We start from the raw sequence: 25,374 nt of genomic DNA, 5'->3' as shown, positions 1-25,374 counted from the left end.
CTCGGGCGCTGTTCCTTGGCTGACAGTGCTTGAGAGGGAATCCTGGAGGCCTTAAGAACATCAAAGAAAGACATTGAAAAGTGGGAAAGAGACCAACTCCTCGATATTTACCAACACGAGCTGTGTTCACTCAGCACTTGTCCCAAGAACCTATACGAAACATATCTTGCCGAGTTTTTCTCTCCAACTGATTTCAAAGCACAATGGCGACTCAGCACAACGGCACCACAAACGGCGTCACCAGTCACGCTCTGAATGGCGTACAGAAACCCAAAGTCAAGTCCCCCATCTCTCTGGCCCACGTCGTCCTTCGCACGTCCAACTACGAGCCCATGGTCCAGTTCTGGCAGACATTCCTGGGCGCCGAGATCTCCTTCAAGGACGACCAGCTGGCCTTTCTCCGCTACGACGCCGAGCACCATCGCATCGCCATCATCAGGGTGCCCGGCACGGGGCCCAAGGTCCCAACCTCGGCGGGCCTCGAGCACATCGCCTTCACGTTCGAGACGCTCGACGACCTGACCGAGTCGTACCAGCAGCGCAAGGCCCTGGGGGTGGAGCCGTGCTGGTGCACCAACCACGGACCCACCACAAGCATTTACTACAGAGATCCCGACGGCAACCGCATCGAGACCCAGGTGGACAACTTCGACACGGTGGACGAGGCAAACGCGTTCATGGCGGGGCCATTGTACAGGGAGAACCCCATCGGTACAGACTTTCATCCTGAGGATCTGATCAAGCGACTCAAGTCGGGGGAGGATCATAGGAGCATCAAGACCAGGATCGAAATTGGGCCACGCACCTTGCCGGACGACTTTTGAAGACCGAGTAGTTTTGTTGCCCTACGTTTGAGAATAAACATCCTCGCTCATAATGTCTTTGTGGCGCAAATGTCGAATGCTCATGTTTCGCTCCTGTCTCCGATGACCTTCCTTTTCTGCCTAGTCGCAAGAGGAGAACCAGCGATTGTCAATTTGTTCTCGTAGGCACAGGACAATCCCAAGGCAACGGAGTTGCGGACCTCTCGTACTAGACCATTCCCCATTCCCACACAGACTGCACAAGACCTCCACGTCATGTCAATGCGCATGACTGCCCCCAGAAGGGCCCCGGAAGGGTAGAACGGGTCCATCTCGAAGTTCGGCTTCTTGGCACCGTAGTCCCCACCTTTTCGGGGGCGGGGTGCGCTAAAGTATGCAGCGTGTCTGGGGTATGAGGTCCAGTCCGGGGAGGGAACTGGCCGGGGTAACAGGGTAACAGCACGAGCCAACTACTTCACTTTTTCCTTTTTATGTTCTTGTTCGCTTTTTACGGCATGCGTTCTCGTACGGGTGAACATCTTTCCCGGACTACTCGGTGCTAGTGAAGCCAAGAACCCGGTAGCCAGATATCCTCTCATCTGGTTTGTGGGGGAGGCAGGTAAAGCCTTGAATTGTCGCTCAACCGGACCGACTGTTCGACATCGAAGCTTCCCCATCCACCCACAGAATCTTGTTCATGCCGCAGATCTGTACCGAGGATTGTAAAGCGTGCAGAGATGGACATACACTCTCTCTCCGCCTCCACACTCCCCATATTCACCGGGCTCCGAGTTCCGACTCGAGAGCGGGTGTGCTGTGCGCAGGATGAGCGCGTATAAAATGCCTCGCGTGGTGTGGAGGAGTATCGGGGCGTGGCCTGACTTGAAGTTCTTGTCTGTAGACCCAATGGACTCATGGACTCATTGGAATCTGCGTTCGGCTTCCCCTTACCCCCATCACTGAAGGGCTATGTGTCCCACTCCTCCTCGTCCATCACCATGTTCACACCGCGTGCTCTCGTCGCTGCGTCTGCAGTCATACTCCTGTTCCTCTGGCTAGGCCGTCTGGTCCTTTCTTCTTCCAGATTACGCCGTCGTCTTCCCCCAGGCCCTCCCCGACTCCCGATCATCGGCAACTTGCACCAAGCGCCCCAGGTGTATCCGTGGCGCGTATACCAGGAATGGACCAAGCAGTACGGACCCGTGTTCAGCCTGCAATACGGCATGAACACCATCATCATGCTGGGCACCTACCAAGCGGCGCACGACCTGCTGAACAAGCGGAGCCACATCTACAGCTCGCGCCCGAGGGCAGTCATGGGCGGCGAGTGCCTCAGCCGCGGTCTGCGCACGCTGCTCATGCCCTACGGCCAACAGTGGCGCAACCACCAGCGTCTCCAGGCCTCGTACCTCAACGTCCGAGTCTCCCAGAGCTACCGTTGCGTGCAGGACCTCGAGAGTAAACAGCTCCTCTACGAGTTCCTATCGCCTGGGGTAGACTTCGTGGATCGCTACCATCGATACTCGTCGAGCGTCATCTTCGCGCTCGCTTACGGCCGACGCCTCCCCGTCGGCGACGAGCCGGAGATCCAGGCCATTGACGAGGTAATGAAGAACTTTCTCTATGCCGCCCGCGTGGGTACCTGGCTCGTCGACGCGGTCCCCGTACTAAACTATCTACCTAAATTTCTGGCGCCGTGGAGACGACTCGGGGATAGGCTTCATAAGCTCGAATCCACCCTCTGCATCGACAACATGACCAAGGGCCTCAACTCGGCGTCGTGGAACTAGTCCAAACACGTCTCGGGGATGAAAGAGGGACGCGATATGTCGACCAAGGAGCTGGCGTACGACGTCGGCATCATCTACGAGGCTGGGAGCGACACGACATCCATGGCCCTCGAGATATTTACGCTGGCGATGCTCGTGTATCCCGACGTGATGAAGAAAGCGCAGGCCGAGATCGACAGCAAGTGGGGGGACCGGTCCCCGGGTTTCGAGCACAAGGATTCGCTGTCTTACTTGGACGCCGTGATCAAGGAAGTCCTGCGCTGGCGACCCGTGAGTGCGGGCGGGATCCCGCACGCCGTCATCCAAGACGACGAGTATATGGGCTACCACATCCCCGCCGGCGCCACCGTCATCGGGAACCACTGGTCGATCCACCTGGACGAGGACGTTTACAAGGACCCAGACACCTTCAACCCGGACCGGTGGATTGAGGATCCTTCCCTGCCGCTCGCCCCGTTCGGATTCGGCAGGCGGATCTGCACGGGCCAGCACCTCGCTCGCAACAGCCTCTTCATCAACATGGTGCGCATCCTCTGGGCGTTTGATATCACGCACGCATACGAGACTGTGGTGGAGATAGACGACAAGGGCCAGGCGGTGCACGTCAGGCGAAAGTGCGAAGTCGACCCGCTCGCGTTCACGCAGGGATTGAACTCCAAGCCGATGCCGTTCAAGGTCGACTTCAAAGTGAGATCGCCGGAGAGGGCGCAGATTGTGGAAGATCAATGGAATTCGGCGGAAAAGAGACTTGATGTGTTGCTGGAAAGCATCCGGGCTGATGTGAGTGGGAAATGAAGCAGTCGGTCGGGAGAATTGACCTTGATGCCCAGCATGTATACGTTCATCCTCGACGAATTTTATCGGAAGGGGTTCTTGTCTGGCTATTTTCGTAACGATGAAACTTGAAGATGAAATTTAAGCCGGTACTCATCTCCCCCGGAGGAAATGCGGTAGGTATGTCTCTAGCTAGCTTCAAGAATGTCACGAAATCTATTGGGCCTTTGTGCATCCTCGCGGTGCTTTTGTCGCTCATCATGATTAGAGTCGATGCAAACTTCGTATTGTGAGTAGGTACGAAGGCTGCGACCCCGATCGAGGGTTCTGAAAATAGAGGCTTCATCGCCTGCGTCAAGATTGCGGAGAAATCGGTAGCGGACTTGAGAACCGAGAGAGCAAGTATGACTGAGCTGAAGAAAGGCTCCATCGAGCATGAAGCAAAGTCGTCCAACACACTGCCCGGCCCCTTTTACATAGAACACACACAGCCACATATTTACCAGGGATGTGGACTCGGTTGCTATCATGTGTTGATCTTCGCCAGTTGGCTCTGCTCAGTGCTGATTTCGTGCTCGCACCCCTGTGGTCCCCAGATTTTCCTGTACCGAGCTTCAGAGCCAGATGTCTTTGCTACTGCAGCACTCATACTTGATTGACGACCAAGGGAAGGTAATAATCGACCGAGGAGGGTGCATCCTGACGTAGGAACTGACCGGGGGGGGATCTTGGCATCGAGGGAAGAATGCCTCCAAAAGCGGCGGGAAAATTCCCTGCACCCTTCGTTGAGCTGTAGAATACGACATACGATGTATGTTCAGAAGGAGGTATATAGGTATATACACACAAGCAGTTTTTGTCATAACCATGGCTTGCAGTTTTCGTGCAATGGTTCAACCATGTCTCTAACCAACGCCCTTCGAAGTTCAAAGCCGTCCCAGCGAGGACTACAAAGTCCTCCGCCGAAGAAGCATTTGACGCACTGTTATCATCTATCACCATTTTTCTAATGCAAACACTCTGGTGTGGAAGAACCATTCGGTTTGCCCTGGCCCACCTGCTAGTGGTATGGATTGGAACACGGGCTGCTCACTGGCAGGAGCCTGCCTACCCATTAGATTCTATCAGCGACTTTCTTCTTCCTCTTCCTTCTACCCCATCCCCAGCCTTACTACCGCCATTTGCTGCTGCGCTGAAAACATTGCAAATGTTGGCCCTAAACCTGATGGGCTTGGTGCAGTGACGTGGCAGAAGTAAATCTTGAGTGTGGAAGAGTCAAGTCTAGCATATTTGCCAGGTCTAGTTTCGAGAGTTGACCGTGAGCTGAGGCTGCAGTCACGCAATACTAGATGAGCCGTAATTAGTAAACAATGCAGCCACATCATGACTCAGTTTCTTCACCGGTCTGCTGGGAGTTAAAGGAGCAGGCGGAGCCAAAGAAAGCCTCGAGCGAAGACATGCCAACCGGGCGACCAATGAGAGGCTTTTTTGTCTTTTTTACGAAGGTGTGGCTTTGTGTAACAGTGATTGACCGGCTATTGGCTCTTAAAATATTCTATTTAAGTATACGAGGTCGCTGCAGCCGTTTCTGTCCAGCTGCAGCGGTGGACAGAGGGACTCAAAAACTTCGAAGCACTGGTCGGCAACAAAGTAGGAAACAGTGAGCACATGCTCGACAAGTCACTCTGACTTGAAATTCTCTTTCCCTACTGTGTTGCTTCCCCTACTGTAGAAGCGCGATTATATCCGAGTACCTCCACAAATTTGCCAGCCCAAGAGGCGTGAACCCTGCCGTGGTTTTCAAATCCTTTCTAGCACCTTGAAGCAAGAGCAGCAGGACCACCTTGGGGTGTCTGTTCCACACTGCTGTGTGCAGCGGTGTGTATCCGAAAACGTACTCCTGCAGGTCGACAGACGCGCCCTGCTTGAGGAGCCACGTCACCTTGGACTCGTCACCAGACTCTGCTGCACGATGGAGAGCGGTTCTCCCCTTCTCATCCCGAGCATTGATGTCGCCTCCGTTTGCACTGCCACCACCTCCCCCTCCACTGGGGTAGAGCTGAGAGATGTAAGTCGTATCAGTGTAGGAAAGATTGGTAATCCATCCAACAGAGATGCCGTCCTCGGTAAACTCGCGCAGGATGGGGTAAATCATGATGGACTGCAAATCGAAGCCGGTAGCCTCGACTTCCGCGCTCTCGTACGGTTTGATGACCTGGTTGTACACCTCCTGCGAGGACCAGCGCAGGTGATTCCAGTACCAAGCGTACACATAGTTCGTCCGCCAGCGAATCCGCGCCCGCGGACTCTGGTGCTCGTGCACGCATCCCAGTGCGTGGCCAAACTCGTGCAGCGCCACACGCCGGACCTCCTCGTCCGTGTCCCTGTCGGTCAGCTGGAGATTCATGGTCTTGGAGCGCTGGTCCGGGAATTGGAGGCAGTGGGTGCCGACGTAGGACCAGTGCCCGTCCTGGTCGAAGGCGATACGGATCTCAGCCTGACCCGTGGAGAAGAACTGGACGTGCAAATTGGCGTAGTTGAGCCACGTGGAAGCCGCCGCCGCTACGCGCCGCTGGAGCTGTGGGCTGCCGCCGAGGAACTTTACATGTATGGTGGAGCCCGGGTTCCAGAGGAAGTATCGCTCGGCGGCGAGGCGGCCGACGCCTCGGTCTGCGAGGGAGGCAAGTCGAGACGCATTTTCTGGTGTATGATGGTGGTGAGAGGCTTGGTTCTGATCAAGATCCCCGATGTTTGGGATCTTGGTGGAGCAGATATCTTTCTTCGACATGATGATGCTGACGGGAGGGCAGAACAGATGAACAATGCAGTGATAAGAAGGAAGATGAGAAGAGATGAGTATAAGTTGCGAGGGATGGAGATGTGATGGAGGGAACGAGAAGACTCTTTCAGGAACACGGTCGACTTTCACCCCGGTCCAGTGTCTTCGAGGTGATGTTAATAGTTCGGTAGGTCATCATGGATCCCTCTGCGGCCTTTGTGATCGGGCTCATCGGAAATCCAGAAGCAAAACCGGTGTGATGAAAAGGCCCTCCTCGCATTCCTAGCTTCCCGTACACTTGCAATAAGCATTGGTGAAGGCTTTGCCCAACATGTGACAAGTTGCTTATCGGTAAGCATTGGGTAAGGGGGTGCGTACTGGCTGTGTCGCTGCATATAGCCGACCCCCCTATTCGACAACTCGACTTATGAAGCTGCCACCCAGGATTCTGATGAAAGAAACCGAACTTCGAAGGGGTACCTATGAATGAAAACGGCAAATTCCGGTGTAGGAGGGCTGAGAGGCTCCGTCGACTGGGTATTAGTAGATGGCAAATGCTTGGAGCCTGGCTACTTTCTCCTCTACCCCCTTCCATCCTCTCGAAGAAGCGTCTATTATCCGTCCTAGCCCAACCCATCTCCAAGCTCCAAGATACAAGACCTTCCCGCACTATGAATCCTTCAGATTCAGGCAAAGAGCCTGCACAGAAGCAGGCGTCCTTGCCAACCCCTGGGCCTCCGGTGAGCCCTGAGCAGAGATTGGCGTACACGCACCAAGTCCTGCAGAGCGTTCGGCCGCCCCAGCAGCCCCCTCCCGGCTTCGACCCCCTCCACGCCACCCCGGCTGAGTTGCAGTCCTACGGCCTGCCCCCGCGGCCGGACAAGAACAAGGCCCCACAGGCGGCAGCCCGGTGGGAGCAGCTCATGATCAAGACCAGAGACGCCAGCATGGTTGTGCCAACCTTCAAGATCCGCCCCCGGGACCGGAACCCGCTGGCAGTGAAGATCCGCCCCCAGGAGGCCATCACCGGCAGCGAGGACGTCGTCGTCTACGACTCGAGCAATTGGGCGGGCGCCATCATCTTCAAGAGCGACGTCAGCACCGACAATGACAGCGACTACTTCAACGCGGTGTTGGCGGACTGGGTTGTGCCAGACCCAAAGCCCGGCGAGGACAATGTGGATTACTGGTGCAGCGACGCGTGGGTAGGCATCGATGGGTGGACCAGCGTTGACGTGCTCCAGGGCGGCACCACGCAGGACGTGTTCTACGACGAGGCCGGGAAGCTCGCCAAGGACATCTACGCCTGGTACGAGTGGTACCCGGCGTATGCGATCGAGATTACCAATGTCCCCGTTCAAGCCGGCGACTATGTCTACTGCGAGGTGTGGGCGACGGATCGTACCACGGGAAACTTCTATATCTACAACGAGACGACAGGCCAGTACACGACCGTCACGTTCTCGGCGCCCAACGGGTACTCGCTCCAAGGGGACAGCGCGGAGTGGATCGTAGAGGACCGCATCGGCAACAGCCTGGCGGACTTCGGATCCATCACATTCTGGTACTGCTGGGCCGAGATCGGCACTGACTGGAAGGACCTCGCGGACGCCGACCTGATCTACTTGGAGGAATCGGGTGGGGATGAAGCCACCGCACAGATTAAGGACGAAAACACCCTGGTGGTGACGTACGACGGTTAATGATTGTTGAGAATAGGCGATGTCCTAGGCATTCAATCGTATTTCATGATCTAGCCCTATATTGAGTTCGTGTTTCAAAACGACCTTAGCGTGCAGGGTGTTGAGGTTCGCTCCAATGTATCCACAGCACTCGTAACGAGTTCTGAGGTTCCGGATGGGGGAGTATCTTACGAACCAGTCTCACTAGCCTTTGGGGCCAGGCGCCGGCAGGGCCAGAATAGGCAGCTGAATCGACCCCGAGGCTGCGATGGGAGGCTACCAAGGGAGATGCGACTGACAAAGATGCCAAGCATTTGAAATGACTGTCTACGCTAGTACTCGGCCGAAGGCCTTTAACTAACGCTAATAGCCCTTTATAGATTACTCAAAGGTCCAACTATAGATAGTTGGACCTTCTTGTTGCTTTTTCCTTGCTGAAATAACTGACAAGCCTTTTCGGGAATATCTCCGGATAGCGATTTCGACTTCGGAGAATGCCTCCGTTCAAGGTCAATTGCGGGTTCCTACAACCACAAGTGCTAGTGAACAGGGGCTAGGTTCACAGGCTGAGGTCGGAGAGGGAGTCGTTCTTCAATAGACGGATGGTTGATTGGTCATATCTGTCTACAAAGAAAAAGAAAGGAAACCGCTAGCTCCGGTACTCAACCTCGTGTGCCGAGTAGGCAATCTCTGACCAGTTCGGAACGCCCGACGAAGGACGATAGAGAAGTGGCTTGGCGTGGCCGTCGGTGCTGTTTTGCAGTGCATGTCGAGGACAATCTGCATCACGGAGGATTCATTTTGGGGTCATCGGATGGGAATTAAAATCATCGACCAGGCTCTGGGCCGAACGTCGCAAAGAATCTTTCGATAATCTGGGAATGTAGGCATCATTGATGCTCGTAATAAACCAGCTGTCACTATTGCGAATGAGAAGGAAACCGATCATGTCAGGATTTTTGCGTACGCTGCCGCTCTTCTCGGAGACACACCTCCCAACCTATCTATCTATCTATCTATCTATCTATGTACGCTCCGCCGCGACCAAAACACCCTCCCTCCACCACCACACCAGTGTGACCGTGGCTGCAGGGCCCAAGACCACGCAGCCCAGGGCCATCGCCCCCAGCGCCGTACCGAGATTCACATCGTGCCTCAACCCCGCCCTTTTCAGGTCCCAGATCGCCAGGTAGGCCCACGCCAAGGAGGCGCCAAAAATGATCCAGTAGTCGGCCTGGAAGATGCCGTGGATGCCCTGGACCAGCGAGGCCTGGACGTCGGCCGCGGCCGGGGGCAGGAACATGTGCTGGAACGAGTGCTGCGGGTCGGGGGAGAAGAGACATATCAGGACAACGGCGGCATGGGACAGCGCGGCGACGGCGAAGGAGACCGTGTAGATGCGATTGAGGTATCGGACGTCGTTGTGCCGGGAGGAAGCTTTCTGCTCCTGCTCCTCCTTCGGCCGGACGATGGTCCCAGAGACGCTGCCCGAATAGAATCTCGCCAACAGCCCCACCAAGGCATCGACGTACCAGGGACTTGGCTGCCAGAGAGCCACCATGGCCTGGGTCGTCCACAAATCGGGCGCCGAGTAGGGCAGGAACATCAGGACCGTAGGGACCAAGTATCCAATGACCACTGACGGAAGCAAAGCTTTGGCGTAGGGGAGTGAGACGCGTCGTGGCTTCCTCCAGTATTGGTTGGAAGACGTATCGTATAGATACGCCAAATAGTATATCGGGACGATGATCGCTCCGCCAACTGTTTGGTAGAACAGCGCATATATGCTGGTACTGTATTTCGGGTTAGCCTTTAAGAGCGCCACAGACCGCTCGAGAGGGATAGAAGAAAAACCGACAATCTCGTCCAAGCAAGTCCGTTCCTCTCCCTGCAGCTCTCGATCGCCCAGATAGCCACGATCGGGAAGAACGAGAACAGAAAATACATCATGAAGACGAAGAAGCCCTGGTCCCATCCGGCGGCGCCGTTCATGAAGGCTGCGACCAGAAACGAGAGACCTTTGTCCAGCGGCGCAAGCCCAGTGTAGGTGGTGCGAAGGCGCAGCGGGTGTTCGATGAATTGGTTGATGGTGGTGATGTGTTCCATTTTGTCGGCCACGCCGGATCTGATGGACGCGATGCGGAGCATGTACACGGCGAGCAGGGAGAGTGCCGCAAAAATGGCGGCGAAGAGGTATCCTGTTCCGTTTCGAGGTGCGACGTCTTTCTTTGATGTTTTGGTTCCGGAGGCCATCTTCATAGACGTGGTGCAAAGACGATGTGGAGAGCGTAGCTGGAGATGGGAGCAGAGAGTCCGAGCAGTTGGGGCTCTGGGGTTTCATAAAATATGATAAACATCGGAGCTCGTGCCCCGTTCCAAATCGGATTGAACTTGAAGCCAAGAGGATACACGTGACATCAGATGGCAGGCCTGAAGCTCCCAGCGATACTGTTGGGCGAGAAGAAAGTCCTGGGACTTCGTGGCATACGGGTCTCCTCCAGTCTTGGAAGTGTTGGCTGGCATACCAACTTGGGTTCCCACCTCGAGACCAACCCTTATCCTGGAAACGAATTGCTCACTCGTTGCACAGACATGTACAATCTGGAACGGGACACACACGATGCTTTTCAAACCACATCCGTGCATGTGCGGCGTGACACCCGTGAGAGCACTTGAGGCACATCACTGTGAAGCGAGACATCGCGCTATCCCACCTCCTTGCGTTCTCAGCCATCCCCATTCCGCCATCAGGCTCCTGATCTGGCGCCGAACCTGACGGCGCAGCCACCATGATGTCGGGAACAGAATCCGTCCCCTTGACGACTGCCTGGGGACTAGGTACGGCCGTCCTTGTCGAGGAATCACTTAAGGAAATCTTCGAGTTCCCTGGACCCGAGTGTCTAGGCCGAGGAGAGCTGGTTCCTTTGACGGTTGACCCGGTCATGGAGTCAGGTCCCAGTGTTGTCTGGATACTCCCTGCAACACTGGCACTGAGATCATGATTTACCTTGCCAGCATCATGCTTCGACGCCGGCTGCGACCCGTACCACGGTAGATACGATTCGTCGGGAACTCCAAGCCAGAGGTCGCAGACTCCACAACGTGGCAAGTGTCTTTCGCACTTGGGGCAGACTATGCCTATGGCCGCGGCCTTCTCCTTGGTCAGTGGGTGACGTGGGGTTTCCACAACCTTGTGACCTGGGCCGTTTTCGCCGTTCATGCCAGCCAGATGTGCGATGCCCTGTGCGCAAAATTTGCAAACGAGGCCTACTTGTTGCTTTGCCGGTGCTATGAGCGGTCTCCCTGCTTCGTCTCTGGCGGCATTCTGGCAGGCAATGTCAAATCGAACCCTGTCAAACTTCAAATTCCAACTGTTCATCATATGCCTGTAGGCATCTTTCCAGCCATTGAACTTGCGCAGCACCGCCTCATCGTCTAGGTACCGTGGAACGGTCGAGGAAAGCGCCAGTACCGCTGTCTGTAGGTCGCCGAAGCGCTGAACATAGCCGCTCATCAGGTCGAAAGCAGCCTGCGTAGCCGTACCAGTCAAAACGACACCTTCAATGTCACCTGTAGTCACTGCTTCCTTGGTCGCTTGAGAGATATAATTTGTCAGCTTCGAGTCGTCATAGTGTCGCAAAGCGATGCAGACGCGGTATTTGAGAGGGAGAGATTCTTCGGTAACAACATTCGACCAATCCCCGGATTTGACATATGCCAGGATTGCTCGGGCATAAGGATCGGTCAAGTCATCGGCAAGGGATGAAATAGTGTCAGCCCAATCATTCTGGGCATCCGACTCATCAGTGCTCCTCGTCCCAGCTTCTTCATCTCGGGCTTTCTTGAATGCACCTGCAATTGCCATAGCTAGCATTTTGTGGGACTGATTGGCAGTCTTGCTGCGGAGAGCCTTGTACGCCAGTTTGCGATCCATCGCAAACAGAGCCATGGCTGCCGCCTTGGTGTGCTGATTTTTGGTCACCAGCCGTTTCACGATCAGGTCCAGTTCATCAGAGGACCACGCTAGGCCGGCTGAATAAAGGCAAAGCTGCCTGTTAGCAGGATATTCGGTTGTCGTTTTGTTGATCCCTGGTATGTTCAAGCGTCGCACCAGATTCTCAATGGTTTTGCCAAGTTTGTTAGGGGTCTGGCCGAGCGTTCGATGCTTGGGATCGATGTCTTCCATCCAAAGACCATAAATTCCGACGTAAGAGAGATCAAAATTGTCGTGTGCCATGTTGCCGTTCTTGGATATTTTCGCAGCACGTTCCACCCAAGCCCAGAACGACTGAAGCCAGTGGGAGTCTGAGACAATGGCTTTATTCTTGGAGGGGTTCAAGAGATAGCCCGCTTCGCAACGCAGCCGCTGGAGCGAGGTCAATGCCACAAGGTCGGGCAATGGCACGTCCTTTTCATAGTATCCTAAATCTGCGTGCCAGGCCTGATCATCAAGGCTCGACATTCGTTTCGTGTCAGAACTTGTCCTGTTCTGTCGCGATTGCCTCAACGTCTGTCTGAGAATGTTTCGAGGCTGAGCTCGGCGCCGAATTTGTTCGAACAGGATTCCTGGTTCAGTGGTGGCCATGGGCATTTCTTCGACGAGGTGGCTGCCTTTGCACAGATATCCAGCCGAAGAAAGAGCTGAGGGTACTGGAGGAGGGCTTGGGGAAGTGATCTTGACTTGACCCCGTCCATCTAGGACCAACATTCTCGATTGCCTCATCTTTGTCGTCGTTGTCGTGAAGTCGAATGACACAACCCTCGATTTTTCGTCTCTCGCAGCAGAAGGAGTTGCATATTGCTTCTCAAGGTCCTGCGCTCGGTTAAGAAATATTTCCTGCGGTGCGCTGGTTTCCCATGAGAGATCATGGCCTCCATCATTTTCGATCTTGTAGGTCTCTGAAGCAAATTCTTTGCCCAAATTGTATACTTTCAGCTGCCCTGTACTAGAAAGAACGCCCAAGCATCCTCGTTCAGCCTTTGAAAACCTCACGCTCCAGATTGTCCCTGGGCTTTCGACGACGCTCTTCAACTCCAGCGACAGCTCAGGCTGGCGGTTTTCACTATGGGAGCCACCGACGAAACCCATATGTGGCGTGTTGACGCGGCTGATCATTCTTCGATCCCAAACACATATCGAAGGATCGTTCGTCGGGTAGCAAGAAGCAAAGTAGTTCTCGTCCCGCCAGTCGATGGCCAAGTTATGAACACACCGAGTCGCAAATTGCAGTCCGTTACCAATGGACGGCTCTCGCAAATCGTACAATCGGACAAATTGACCTTTGACCCCCGCAACCAGAAGCGTAGGGTTGTCCTGAAAGAACTTCAAACTGGTGATGGGCTCCCCACTTGCCAACTTATGGAGGGGATCTGAGTAGTTCTTAGAAAACCCCTTTGAGCCCGCGGTAGGCAGCCGCTGGTTAAAATCCCATATATTGAGACAAAAATCTGTCCTCACTTTGTCGAGGCCAGCCGCCAAGAGATTTTGGCTGTTGAGGGCCACGGCGTTGCACAGGCGTTGGCTTCTGACTTGAAAAGAGAGGGAGTCCTGCTGGCCCTCTGCTATGTTCAAAAGCGTAGCTTCGCCGCCGGCCTGACCGACGACGACCAGATCCTCGTTGATGGGATGCCAGTCGAAGGCGCGAAACGCCGGCACTTTGGTTGAAGTATGGATGGGTTCGTATCTGAAGTCATTTTTGGTCTGTTTGGTGATGTTGCACAGTCTGAATGATTTTCCGACGACATCGACGTACAGGAATCGTTGCTGGTGCCCGGGAGACGAGTTCTGGGAGAAACGCACAGCGGCCTCCATCTTGCCGTGGTAGGCTTCCGCCTTGATAGCCTATATCTTCATCGTGTCTGCCGCACAACTCCACGTCCCATGCTACAAATAGCCTTTTAGGTCAGAATTGTAGATACTTTATCGCCCTTTAAGAGCTGCATGACCATGATACAGGTTGCTCTAATACGACAAGATGAAGTCAAATCGCCCGTCCGGAAAAGGTTTAGTTCGTAATGGCAGGTCTCGAAGGCGGTGAATTGCGGCAGAACTTTTTTCGGAGGAAGTTCACTTTGTGACTTTTCCAACGATATAAAGTCTCGATTTTCCCGTGGAATATCAGCATGCCTCCCCTCTCTCTTTATTGACTTGATAGGTTGTCCTCGAAAACTGTGCTCAATTATACTCTGGAGATGCTAGTTGTCCATCATGTCCAGCAAACGACCTACACGCCGATCGACCGGCTCTAGCTACAGACCAACCTATGCACAGCCCGAGTCCTATCGCCCACGACAAGACCGAACCCGCCAGAAGAACCGTGTCGATCAAGATTTGGGTCACAACAAGCCCCAGGGCGCTTCACCGAGTCTGCCACCTGTTCGGTCTGCGGTCTCGAAAACAAAACACGAGCGAACTACGAACCCTTCAACAAGAATACACTCTCTGCGCAGGTTGTTGTCGTCGCCCGGAGAGCTGCCTGGCACCGTGCGACAAGAGAAGGAACGTGAATTAGCTGCTTTGCTCTTCGATCAGAAACGAGCTCGGGCCGCACAACATGCAAGAAGAAACCTCCAACGCTATCACTTTGTCCGCTTCATGGAGCGCAAGAAGGCAGAAAGATCACTGAAACAATTGCTTAGGCGGAGAGACTCTGCAGAATACAATGAGCCTGCCAACAAAAGCGAACTGGAAGAGTTGATACACGTGGCCCAGGTAGACATCAACTACACCAAGTACGCGCCGCTAGGGGAGAAGTACATAAGCTTGTATGTTGACGAGGCAAAGGGCAAAAAGAACAAGCCAAAGATCAGCAAGTCGGAGATGGAAGAATTAGACAGAGATCAGCAAGATGAGAAGCGCCATTTCGTCGACCACATGAGTAATATCGTCCGATCCGCCAACGGAGCTAAGCCACCGATGTGGTATGAAGTCGAGAAGCTGATGGAAGAAGGGGAGGCCAAGCTGGAAGCTCTACGCGAAGGCAAGCTGACCACCGGCAACCGTCTCCAGAAGGAGCTCGCCTCGCTCGGTGGGAAGGAGGAGGCCGAAATGCGGAGTGTAACTGGGAATCAACTGGAAGAGACGAAACCTTCGTGGCTTGACGACGATGGTATCATCGATCCGGCGGATCTGGACAGTGACCAGGATGGTGAAATGAGCGATGGTGGCTTTTTCGAGCGCTGAGTTTTGACCGGTATGCCAGGGTCCACGATTTTCCTTGACAGTACGATGTTACGATTCGAGATACCCATAGACCCACGTCGGTCGACGAATGCAAACTGCTCGGATACCATTACGAACATTGATGATGATCTCTCTCGCACAGAGGTAATGGCTGCACCTGAGCTCCGGCTTGTCAGCCCAGCAGTGCTTGTGACATGTTCCACAGCATTAAGATCTATGACAACGCATCATTGCCTGTATACCTGAGGTCGACGGCAACGATACTCAGGTGATGGCGATGTTGCGAACGATGGGAGTGCTGGCGTCTGAACCAAAACCTGTGCGTATCTGTGGCCTCCTTACCGATTGTTCCAGGGCAGAACCTCATTCGACCGTTACCTCGATCCCTCTCCGAAACTCTTCCTCCCCGACCATCACGTATTTACCTTCTCTCACCCAGCTGGAGGACTTACTCCTAGCTACTCGACCCGATTATCCCATTCCCCGAGGCAGGGTATAAACAACTCCCGCTTATGTTCCCAAAGCAGGCATCTGGTCGACCACCATCCATCGGAATACGTTCTTTCAGGGCTGTCAATACGTCGACTCCATCTTTTGCACCGCGTCTTCCGGACATACAGTACGTCAAAACCGGGGGAAATTTCGCTCCAACCCCGTGCGTGAAACCGATCAGCCAGTCGTCAAGTTTCGGTGAGGTTCATTCTGGTGACAGTGTCCCCGACCCGATATGCACCACCATCTGTCACTGGTTTCTGATCTATCTCCCTCACGCCTTTGAGGACGCCTTGTCATTACCGGCTGCGGCCTTTTAACAATCTTGTTTCCCTTTCTCAAGACCAACCACAGGGAAAGATGCTGGATCCCAAGGACCGACTGTCCCCAATCAAAAAGGTGAAGGCCGCGCTCGTCAGATCCGCCATCAAATCGCCCACGTCAGCATCCGACAAGATCAATCATGCGGGCGAGCGCGTCAGCGAGCTCAACTCGTGCATGGAGGACATCTACTTCGGCGACCCCAAGTCGCGCGAGAGCCTGAGCAGCAACCCGGGCGACACGGCGAAGCACCAAGCGGAGCGGAAACAGTGCACGACGGACAACTGGAAGGCGGAGATTGAACGGCGGATCATCGCGGAGTCCAAGATGGTGGACCACGCATACGCTGACCAGAACCCGTTCCGGAATCAAGCTTATGGCCATGGCGACGGTCAGAAATGAGAAAAAAGGAACCACTTGGAAGGGAGGGAGGCGAGAAGAACAAAAAATCCCCTGTGACATCAAAATGCTGGAGATATTGACACAGACGGGGTAGCGTCTACCCACCCAGCCAGGCCTCACAAAAGCGACAATTGCAGTACCATATATTTCGGGAGCAGAAGCGACGAGAAAAGGAGATAAAAGGCGCAAGGATTGACAGGTAAAAAGGAGCTCGCGCACACCTACTTTGTTCAAGGTCCACCAACAGCAGTTTTCTTTCTGGTCTTTCCTGCTTGCGTCGGGGTCTTTCTCATCGCTCACCCAACCGAACTTTGGAGGGAGTAGCCAGCCAGGATCTTCTTCTTCTTTGGGGGGCTAACCAGACTGAAAAGTGGGTGTGTCTCTCGAAACAGTAATAAGCACAGACGAAAAATAATAGTTTTTCTCTTATTTTATTTTTGTTTCTATTTTCTTTTTCTAGGGGTCGGTCGATTGATCTGTTTGTTACAGGGACGGTTCCTGCACGTTCTGTTCTCTCTCTCTCTCTCTCTGCATTCTTCTCTGTCTCCATCCATTCTTGGAGGGGGGTTATGGATTGATAGATAGATAGATAGTCAGATTGGCCCCCCCGTCTGTAATGTCAGGAGCAAATCAATCAATCAATCACTCAGCATCATCCCCAGCCGCCTACCTGACTCTCAAAGAGAAACAAGGATACAAATAATGTTCAACCATCCATCCACCTTGAGTGCCATCCCGTCTTTTGCCCGTCTTGTCCGTCTACATAGACAGACCCATGTGGTCCCCCCCTGAGTCACTTGAGCCTGCCACGTGACCACATGAGATCGATCATGGCGAAGACAGGTATTGATTATGTAGGTGCTCACGCATTCTTCCCCGTCAGTTAGGATGGTTATCTTGTTCCTCCGTACCTATGGATGGATCTAGGATGGATCTGCTTACAGTACTTGGTCTGGTTTTCCCGGTTCCACGACGGGAGGAGAGAAATGACCCTCAGCGTTGCCATTGTTGAACCGAAACCGTCGGAAGCCGGCCTTTTCATGAGCTGCCCTAGGCGGATTCACAGTCTCTCACGATTCAGAAATACTCTCACGGGAAAAAAGCACTCGGTCATCACCACATTGGATTCCCGTCTGATCTCGGCCACATTGCCGGCAATTTTCATGCTTCACAAAATTCGGATCGAGTTTCCACCCAGCACACGAGACCCGAAAGACCTCTCCCGGACGATTCTCTTCCGTCCTAGGAGCAGCGCGGGCACCAGACGCCACCGGCAGGCGGAGACACCATCTGTCCATTCCCCCTCTTGTATTACATGAGGACTCTTTTCCGAGCTCGCGAAACTCTGCAGTTCCGCGCAGAAAATCATAATGGTTTCGGCAGGACCTTATCCCAGCCCGCGTCGCTCAACCTAGAGCTTTTGGAGCACTCCCAGCACCGTAGCCTGCGAAAGGGTACCACGGCACTCCTCCTAGCAGAAGCGCAGCCTCTGTCAATCGGCGAGGCTCGCGTAATGACCCAATATTCCAGCCATTCTTCTCGTGCCAGCACAATTGCTTTTTTGCACGCGGTGCACCGACGTGCCGGCTGCTGCTTAAGCGCTCTTAGCTGGCTCAACACTGTTTCGGGCGTGTTTGGGGGCATATAAGCGACAAAGTCGACGTCGCCCGTTGGGTCGTACCTGGAGAGTTGGCGAAGAGCTAATTCGGTGAGTGTTGGGACTTGAGGGAAGTCCTGGGGGAAATAATTGGCTTTCGCTATGACGCCGCTGTGCTGCCTGCAGAGTTTAAGATTTCCTGCCCGTATCGAGATTACAGACCAGTCCGTCGTCACTCCATCGGAGCTGAGCCAGGGATTCGGATTCAGCATTAGCTTTTCCAAGGCGTGGTCAGTGACAAGGTCGAGGATCTCCGTGGGCAGCTCCGACAATTGATTTCCCGCAATGTTCAGTGACTTGAGGTTGACCAATTCCCCTATTGCACTCGGGATATATGTGAGATTGTTGTTGCGGAGAGACAAGACGCGGAGGTTTTGAAGGCTGAAGATGGGACTTGGTACTCTGGTAAAAGAGTTGTTGCCCAGGAAGAGTCGTAGTTCGGGTTCAAGATTAGTACCAATGTGCAGCATACCTGGAGTGAGCTCGTCTTGTTTGCTGAGTGTTTGCAGTGATGTGATGTCGGCAGGTAAACTCGATAGAGCCAGGGATCTAAATCTTTGTCAGCACCACGGATTCCTCTGGCTTTGTAGACCCGGGCCACGTACGACAAATCCACATCCTCTTTCCCATGGTCGAGGCACTGCTTGATAATCTCGCAAACCACCTCGTGCTCCTTGGGAATCTGAATCATCGCTCCGGAGGCGTGCTTCCTTCGCGGTTGGATGTGATCGCCTTCCTCCAGCCCGAATGTGAAAGGCCCCGCTTGAACATTGTTGTCTTTGTCCTCTCGCACATCCCTCAGAAACTCCTCCTCGATCGTGACTGAATCACTCGAGAGGGGCTCCTCGCTCTCACTGCCCATGAAGATGCCCGAGTCAAAATTCCTCCTGAACTGGCGCTTCTCCCTCAAGCCCGTCCTCGTTCCAGGCTCAGCCGGGTGGCGATCCCACCACGACCCCCTGAAGGTGCGTTTCTTCCTCTTGCCCGAGACGTAGTTCTCGGCGCCGGGGGCCGTCTCGTCGCTAGAGAACAGAGCAGGGTCACTGGACACGGCAGCGGGTTCGTAGTCGTGGTCGGAGTACGTCCTTTTTCGGACCAGAGGGGGAGCGAGTCGAGAGTGAGCGTGAATGTCTGTTGCTCGGGTGGACCGCGAGAGAGGAGGGAGGTCAGGTTCGTCCATTTTAAAATGTTGTGTGACGTTGCTGGAACTTCAGTGTGCGAAACGAGGGGTCGGCGAGTGAGAGACTCCGTCACAGAAGATGTAGTACTTTGAAGGCAAATGACATTTCCAGTCACAACGCCTGAGTAACGATGCAGAAGACAAACCGGAAAGTTCCAAATTACCAGTTGGCAGGTTAGTTTGACGTTGGTGGGCAAGACATGGTTGGTGACACGAGAGGATGAATCCACGTGTTGGAGCAAACAACGCGTCGGATTATGACGCGCATGGGGAAAGAACTCGCGTGTCGGGCTGTCAGCCAATGGGGAGCGAGATGGCCTCATCGGGTTAGTCATGTCTTCTACCAGTACTTTTATGACGTTCATCTATTACGCCCTCCTGGCAGCAGGGTCCCGTATATCGAATGCTTTCTATTCGATTGATGTAATCAATGTATCCCGCGCCACACAAGTATATCCTCTAAGGCGTATCAAGCCGGCTCTACCATCTACAACTTGGCTCTGGGTTGAGGCGCCAAGTTTTCATCTTTGGCGAATTGGTAGTAGTACTGCAGACTTCCGGGATTGGCCAATGTCCCTGACGGCTTCACGACCTTGCCCGAGACGATCTGCTTGACCGGGAGTTCTACCTTTTTTGCATTAATTGTGGTCTGCCGACTCGAAAAAAATAATAGGTCAGCACTGTCTGAGCAAGAACGATCTCAGTTTCTGGGAAGGACTGTTGCTTTGCCCCAACTTACCGGGATTTCTGGCGTTTCGAACACATAGCGGGGGACATGGCGCGGCGAGAGCTCTCGGCGAATCACCGCCTTCACTTCCCTCACCAGGTCAGCCGTGAAGCGCTGGCCGGGCTTCATGAGCAGGAAGAGCATTACGCTCTCATCGTCATCCTGAGGCCGCCGCTGCCCGACGCAGATACTGTCAGCCACGGTCTCGGAAAAGAATGTGTCGATCACCCCATAGATGTCCGCACTGCCAAAACGCACGCCGCTGGGATTCAAGACGCCGTCGGCGCGACCAAAGTAAAGCACCTGCTTGGTCACAGGGTGAATCATGACGAAATCGCCGTGCGTCCAGCAGCCGTCGTATTTCTCGAAGTAGCTGCTGAAATACCGCTTCTCGCCATCCGCGCCCCAGAGCTTGACGGGCATCGTAGGAAAGGCTTCGGTGCAGACGAGTTCACCAGGGACACCGTCAGGGACGGGTCGTCCTTTCACACCGCGTCCGCCTTCTATCGAGGAGTCGTAGACACTGACGGCCATGGCGAGGGCCACGCATTGGCAACCACCCACGTACACGGGGAGGAGAGGGTTCGCGGTGCCGAACGCGGCGGCAATGTCTGTACCGCCGGAGACGTTGCACAACTGAACCGAGGATGGGAAGCCGACATCGTAGAACCATTCGAACAGAGCGTCAGACAAGACCATACCCGTGCTAGTGACAATCTGCAAGTGTCCAAGGTCCGCAATGCGCCTTGGACTAATATTTTTCATCTGCAGGGTCTGTAGATAGCGAGGCGAGATTCCCAAGTGGGTGATTTTCTGCTGGTTCACAATGCGGATCAAGGCTGCCGCGTCCGGGATGAATGGACTGCCATCGTACATGATGAGTCTGGCGCCCGTCAACATCAATTGCACGGAACTCATGTACATCATCCACCCGGTGGTTGTGTATTGTAGTTGTGTTGATGTCGAGTCCACCTGGCGGTGTAAAGTCGATTCCTTGTGGCCGCTTAGTACCACGCCGCCGACAGAGTGCACGATCGCTTTCGGCAGCCCAGTAGTGCCTGAAGAGTAGACGATGATCATGGGATCGCCAAAATTCACCTGTTCAAACTCTAACGCGGACGAGTGTCCCGCCGCGGAAATGAAGGCATTCCAGGGGCGACAATTTGGCACGCAGGAGACATCAGCAGGCGCATCTTGGAACCTCGCCTGGGCTATGATGCCTTGGAAGCCCCTGACATCCTTCATCGCTCGCCCAAGATCTCTCATTTTCGGTCTCAGATCGGTCCGCTTGCCGTTGTAGACCGCCCAGTCATCCATAAATATCAGCTTCGGCTCGATTTGCACCAGCCGTTCGAGAAGAGCCTTGGTCCCCATGTCGGTGCTCGAGCTTGAGAAGATCCCTCCGAGTGCAGTAACGGCGAGGAAGACGGTCAAGGTATCCAATGAATTGCTGGCGACCAGGGCGACCCGATCGCCTCTCCGAATCCCGTGCGCTCTCATCGCTTGCGACAAGTGGCCGACTCGGTGTCGAAGTTCTTTCCAGGTCACCTGCCTGATAGCTTCGGTCGAGTGCCACCCTTCCCTGACCTCGGTGCAGGCAATCTTATCGTCTTCCTTTCCCGATCTGGGTGTCGCGCGGCCGTCTTCATCCCCAAAGAAGAGGACGTTTTCGGCGAAGTTGATCTTGACACCTGGAAACCATTTCGGAACCGTGTCGATCCTGGCTTTCTCGTCGACGACGGGATTTGGCACCTTGCCCGAGTAGACAATGGGGAAGTAGTCGAGCGCGAACCGCCAAAACTCGGAGCGGTGCTTGATTGACCATTGGTAGAGCGAGGCGTAGTCCTGGCATGTAATGAGTATCCGCCTGCATGGAAAAAGCCTTCTACAGACAGAGGCCGTACCTTGAACATCCTGCCTGTTTCTCTTTCAGCCTTCCTCATGAATTTGTACATATGAGTGCTCTTTGGATCTGGATGCTCCCACAGCTTCCGTGGAATGGAATGTTCCGAAGCCATGCTGGTGCGTGCCGGGGGAATTATCCAGCTCTGGAGATCTAGATGTGTTCAAGTGTCACGTTCCGGACTCAGAGGATGAGTGTTGCGTATACGACGTCGAGATTATCCCCACCGAGACGACGGCGTGGACGTATCGAACTTGTTGCTGTTGAATTATCGTCGACCTAGGTACAAATAGTACTTGGCGACCGGGTATGGCCAGGCATTTCTCCCCACGGTTCCGGAAATGTCAGAGCATGTGATGTGATGGAAACGCATCCGAGCCCACCTTGGATGGGTTTCCAGAAACCAGGCGGGACTTTCTGAATGAGCACCCCGAATGTGAGTGACAGCGACGGGCCGATGGGAGTGAGAGGATGTGGGGGCCAAGTCGGAAAAGCCCCTGCGGTGTTTTGATTGGCAACGGAGTCGCTGATAGATAGATGGATACTTCACATCATATAGCGCCCTCGTAGGGTTAATGGACACAGTTCAGGCTGTGCCTAGTTGTTGTGCCGGACCGTAGCTTGAGAATCGGCACGGAGAGATGTTGACGGTGTAAGAAGCTGGAGAAACGAGCCTGAGAACAGTGACCGGGGCTCATTAGGTTATATATACCTCGCTAACCCGAAACAGACTAGTTTTGAGTGTCAGTTCCGCTTTTCGACACCCCGAGACCCATAATGACACATGTTCAGCCTCGCCACTCTCCCTGTGCCATCTTGATTTTTGAAACCGTCATCTTCATGGGCATTCTATTCGACAAAGCAAGTGAATCTTCTCCTGCTGCCACTCCACTCCTGGTCTGCACGGTTCCATTTCGCTCTGGACTGCCTGACCGCTCATGTGCCAAATACGGGAGGAAACCACTCAACCAGTCCCAATCTTAACAAGTTCGTCAGCTGGAGCGTAAGGGCGACCTAGCTAGTCAGTACTGCTTTCCAGGCTTGCGAGACAAATAGTCTTGGGCTCTCTAGGGAATTGGTTTAGAACTCACTATATTCCATTGATAAGGCAAATCAATGGATTGTTCTCGCCGGCTGGGTAGAGCAGCGCAGCTCCCACGAACTCTACATCACGGGAGCATGCTCTGCGTAGATGGCCCAGCCCTCGCGGTAGGTTCTTCTCAGCTGGTTCAGGAGAATCTTCAAAGTCGTCATCATGTAGCTGGTCCATGCCCGCACCGACATGCCTGGTTTGGGGTGTGCTGAGTCTCGAGCGGAGATGGGTTGGTAATGGGGAATCTGCTCTTGAGGGTGGCCCGGGTCATGAGAACCCAGCACCTACAATTGATTGCAAGTGAGCCGAGGACGCCAGAGACGAAACATCTATACAAAATAGGGCTCCCAGCATCAAGAGCGAGTTCTAGCAAATATCGTTCACCGAGAAGCCATCCACCCGTCGTATGATCAAGCCATATATTCCTGACATCCATCCATGTGGCAGCCAAGGAAACGGAGCCTGGGAACTAGGGGGTCTATTCATTCCCGAATTTGGTCGTTCTCACCACAAGAGCTGCCGAACGGGCCGAATGATGGACTGGCTACGCGGTGACGAAGACAGGTAGGCGGAAACGAGTTGCCAGGGACTCAGAGGAGATCTACTATGGGAACCTCGCGTAGCGAAACCTTGGCATCATGATTTTGAAGATCTGAAATCCGGGTTTGTGTGAACTAGAATTCTTTGTTTGTTTGTTTTTTGCGCCACAATGCCAAAACTACCTCGGATGGGGCAGGCTATCTTTCTCTGGTCCGTCTCATACACCACCCATCTCTCCAGTCTTTTTTCATGCCATTACATCGTCCAACCAATCAAACTCGATGGCATGCAGCAGCATGGCGTTGCCCTTCTGGCAGTGCATCTCCGCGGCGTCGTCCTCGGTGGTGAGACGGAACACGTTCTTGGGGTTGGGGAGCTTGTCGAAGAAGTCGCGCGCGAGCCGGGTCTGGTGCTCGCCCTCGGCGGCGGCCTGGACGACCAGCAGCGGACAGGTGATCTGGTCCTCCAGCCCGTACAGCTGGAACTTCTCCCAGATGGCCTCCAGCTTGTCGAGGTCCTGCACGTCGTGGTCCAGGCCGTACTTGGGCATGTGCTCGAACAGCGCGTACCGGGCCGCGTGGTTGTACTGGCCGTCCTTCACGTTGCGAATCGCGGCGATCCGACTACCCGCCAGGGCTAGCATGCTCGGCACCAGCCCGCTGGCGATGCAGGCCGCGATGCGCTTCTCGAACGCCACCGCCCGCGGTCCGAAGTAACCTCCCATGCTGTATGCGATCAGGGCGATACGCTGGGGATCCACCTCCGGCCGGGTCAGGGCGTAGTCGACCACGGCGGCTACGGGCACCTCCCAGTCGTGGCGGTAGGTGAGGCTGCGGTCACGCATGAACGTGCCTGTCTGGCCGGGGCCCTCGAAGATGAGGGCGTTGTAGCCACGACGCAGGGCGGCCGCCCCGCCGCCCGAGAAGTAGATCTGCTCGGAGCTGCCGTCGGCGCCCATCTGGATGAGCACCGTGGGCCGCCGCCGCGAGGACTTGTCGTCGCAGCGGAGGAAGTACCCAAAGAGGGTCTTCTTCTTGCCGCCGTCGTCATAGGGAATGGCGAGCGGCTCGAAGGGTGGGTCGAACAGTTTTCCCGCAGATTGGAAGCAGCCCGTGTGCTTCCAGTAGAGCTCGGCCTTGCGAGGGTCCTTGTCGGGCACGAAGAAGAAGGCCGCTTGGTAGTACGTGGTGGCGCGCAGCCAGGCCTCGCGCGCGCTGACTGTATGGCCGCCCTTCATGGCGTTCTCGGCATAGGCCTCGACGCGGCGCGCGGTGCTGGTCCACGCCTGGATCCAGCTCTCCGGGTCGCCGTCGGTGATGCGTGCTGCCGTCTCGAAGCACTCGGCGATCTCAGCTCCCGAGTAGGTGGCCAGGCCCAGGAACTTCTCGAAGTTGTAGTCGAAGTAGCCGTCCTTGAAGTAGCGGGTCGAGCTCCGACCAGACGAGAACACATGGTTCTTGCCGATCTCGACGGGTGCGTCTTCGGGCATGTTGAGGGACTTTTTTCAGCGGTGGATTCAATCACCGTGTCCGGACTCTGGGTGAGGCTTGCCTAGTAGTTCGGTATGGGGTTGAGGACTATGTCTTGTCGATGTGAACCTGTCCCAAGTCACCCATTTATGTCGTCGATGGACTTGTAGTCCATCGAGCTCGGGCCCGAGGTAGGAGACCCCAGTGGCAACTCCGGACCATTGTACCCCGGACGAAATACAAATCGTGTTCCTGGGCGGCTTGACAAAAGCGTCTCCGCAATTTGTGTCTTGTTTGTGGAGTGACGTTCCGACTTCCTACCGAGCATTCGGCCCGAATATCAATATGGCGGAGAGGGAAGCGTCACGAGCGAAGATAGGCTCCACATTATTCAAAAGCACTTTGAGGGAGACGGATGTGGCCTTGGCTTAACAGAGCACATGATCGATTCATATTGATGTCGATAAGGCGGCCACTGTGGTATGTGCGTTCTTCTCTAGCCAGCGGTTCTATGGCATATTTACAGACGACAAGAGTCTTGATGATTAGTGCAATACCCAGCTTTGGTGTGCTATCTAA

At 54.5% G+C, this 25,374-nt stretch overlaps 12 protein-coding genes across 12 annotated transcripts; 6 read left to right on the top strand and 6 right to left on the bottom strand.

Moving 5' to 3' along the window:
- Positions 1 to 203: 203 nt before the first annotated feature.
- Positions 204 to 824, top strand: AYL99_08277 (hypothetical protein; the record flags this gene model as incomplete). Its single annotated transcript, XM_018839785.1, has 1 exon — positions 204 to 824. One exon carries the CDS (start codon positions 204 to 206, stop codon positions 822 to 824), a length of 621 nt encoding a protein of 206 aa, XP_018690906.1.
- Positions 825 to 1,717: 893 nt separating this feature from the next.
- AYL99_08276 (hypothetical protein) lies at positions 1,718 to 2,593 on the top strand (the record flags this gene model as incomplete). Its single annotated transcript, XM_018839784.1, has 1 exon — positions 1,718 to 2,593. The coding sequence occupies one exon, from the start codon at positions 1,718 to 1,720 to the stop codon at positions 2,591 to 2,593; it is 876 nt and encodes a 291-aa protein (XP_018690905.1).
- Positions 2,594 to 2,629: 36 nt separating this feature from the next.
- AYL99_08275 (hypothetical protein) lies at positions 2,630 to 3,388 on the top strand (the record flags this gene model as incomplete). Its single annotated transcript, XM_018839783.1, has 1 exon — positions 2,630 to 3,388. One exon carries the CDS (start codon positions 2,630 to 2,632, stop codon positions 3,386 to 3,388), a length of 759 nt encoding a protein of 252 aa, XP_018690904.1.
- A 1,702-nt stretch (positions 3,389 to 5,090) lies between these two features.
- AYL99_08274 (hypothetical protein) lies at positions 5,091 to 6,155 on the bottom strand (the record flags this gene model as incomplete). Its single annotated transcript, XM_018839782.1, has 1 exon — positions 5,091 to 6,155. One exon carries the CDS (start codon positions 6,153 to 6,155, stop codon positions 5,091 to 5,093), a length of 1,065 nt encoding a protein of 354 aa, XP_018690903.1.
- Positions 6,156 to 6,817: 662 nt separating this feature from the next.
- AYL99_08273 (hypothetical protein) lies at positions 6,818 to 7,849 on the top strand (the record flags this gene model as incomplete). Its single annotated transcript, XM_018839781.1, has 1 exon — positions 6,818 to 7,849. The coding sequence occupies one exon, from the start codon at positions 6,818 to 6,820 to the stop codon at positions 7,847 to 7,849; it is 1,032 nt and encodes a 343-aa protein (XP_018690902.1).
- Positions 7,850 to 8,852: 1,003 nt separating this feature from the next.
- On the bottom strand, positions 8,853 to 10,081 carry AYL99_08272 (hypothetical protein; the record flags this gene model as incomplete). Its single annotated transcript, XM_018839780.1, has 2 exons — positions 8,853 to 9,621; positions 9,687 to 10,081. The coding sequence occupies 2 exons, from the start codon at positions 10,079 to 10,081 to the stop codon at positions 8,853 to 8,855; spliced, it is 1,164 nt and encodes a 387-aa protein (XP_018690901.1).
- Positions 10,082 to 10,403: 322 nt separating this feature from the next.
- Positions 10,404 to 13,640, bottom strand: AYL99_08271 (hypothetical protein; the record flags this gene model as incomplete). Its single annotated transcript, XM_018839779.1, has 1 exon — positions 10,404 to 13,640. One exon carries the CDS (start codon positions 13,638 to 13,640, stop codon positions 10,404 to 10,406), a length of 3,237 nt encoding a protein of 1,078 aa, XP_018690900.1.
- Positions 13,641 to 14,036: 396 nt separating this feature from the next.
- AYL99_08270 (hypothetical protein) lies at positions 14,037 to 15,011 on the top strand (the record flags this gene model as incomplete). Its single annotated transcript, XM_018839778.1, has 1 exon — positions 14,037 to 15,011. The coding sequence occupies one exon, from the start codon at positions 14,037 to 14,039 to the stop codon at positions 15,009 to 15,011; it is 975 nt and encodes a 324-aa protein (XP_018690899.1).
- An 852-nt stretch (positions 15,012 to 15,863) lies between these two features.
- On the top strand, positions 15,864 to 16,226 carry AYL99_08269 (hypothetical protein; the record flags this gene model as incomplete). The annotated part of the gene is made up of 1 exon (XM_018839777.1): positions 15,864 to 16,226. The coding sequence occupies one exon, from the start codon at positions 15,864 to 15,866 to the stop codon at positions 16,224 to 16,226; it is 363 nt and encodes a 120-aa protein (XP_018690898.1).
- Positions 16,227 to 17,591: 1,365 nt separating this feature from the next.
- On the bottom strand, positions 17,592 to 19,063 carry AYL99_08268 (hypothetical protein; the record flags this gene model as incomplete). Its single annotated transcript, XM_018839776.1, has 2 exons — positions 17,592 to 18,432; positions 18,489 to 19,063. 2 exons carry the CDS (start codon positions 19,061 to 19,063, stop codon positions 17,592 to 17,594), a joined length of 1,416 nt encoding a protein of 471 aa, XP_018690897.1.
- Positions 19,064 to 19,550: 487 nt separating this feature from the next.
- Positions 19,551 to 21,808, bottom strand: AYL99_08267 (acetoacetate-CoA ligase; the record flags this gene model as incomplete). The annotated part of the gene is made up of 3 exons (XM_018839775.1): positions 19,551 to 19,712; positions 19,803 to 21,635; positions 21,695 to 21,808. 3 exons carry the CDS (start codon positions 21,806 to 21,808, stop codon positions 19,551 to 19,553), a joined length of 2,109 nt encoding a protein of 702 aa, XP_018690896.1.
- Positions 21,809 to 22,857: 1,049 nt separating this feature from the next.
- Positions 22,858 to 24,815, bottom strand: AYL99_08266 (hypothetical protein; the record flags this gene model as incomplete). Its single annotated transcript, XM_018839774.1, has 2 exons — positions 22,858 to 23,070; positions 23,586 to 24,815. 2 exons carry the CDS (start codon positions 24,813 to 24,815, stop codon positions 22,858 to 22,860), a joined length of 1,443 nt encoding a protein of 480 aa, XP_018690895.1.
- Positions 24,816 to 25,374: the final 559 nt, after the last annotated feature.

Source organism: Fonsecaea erecta (assembly GCF_001651985.1).
Source record: "Fonsecaea erecta strain CBS 125763 chromosome Unknown Scaff7, whole genome shotgun sequence".
Lineage (NCBI taxonomy): Eukaryota > Fungi > Ascomycota > Eurotiomycetes > Chaetothyriales > Herpotrichiellaceae > Fonsecaea > Fonsecaea erecta.
The sequence above is the reverse complement of the archived record's forward strand: the minus strand, read 5'-3'. Positions and strand labels throughout refer to the sequence as shown.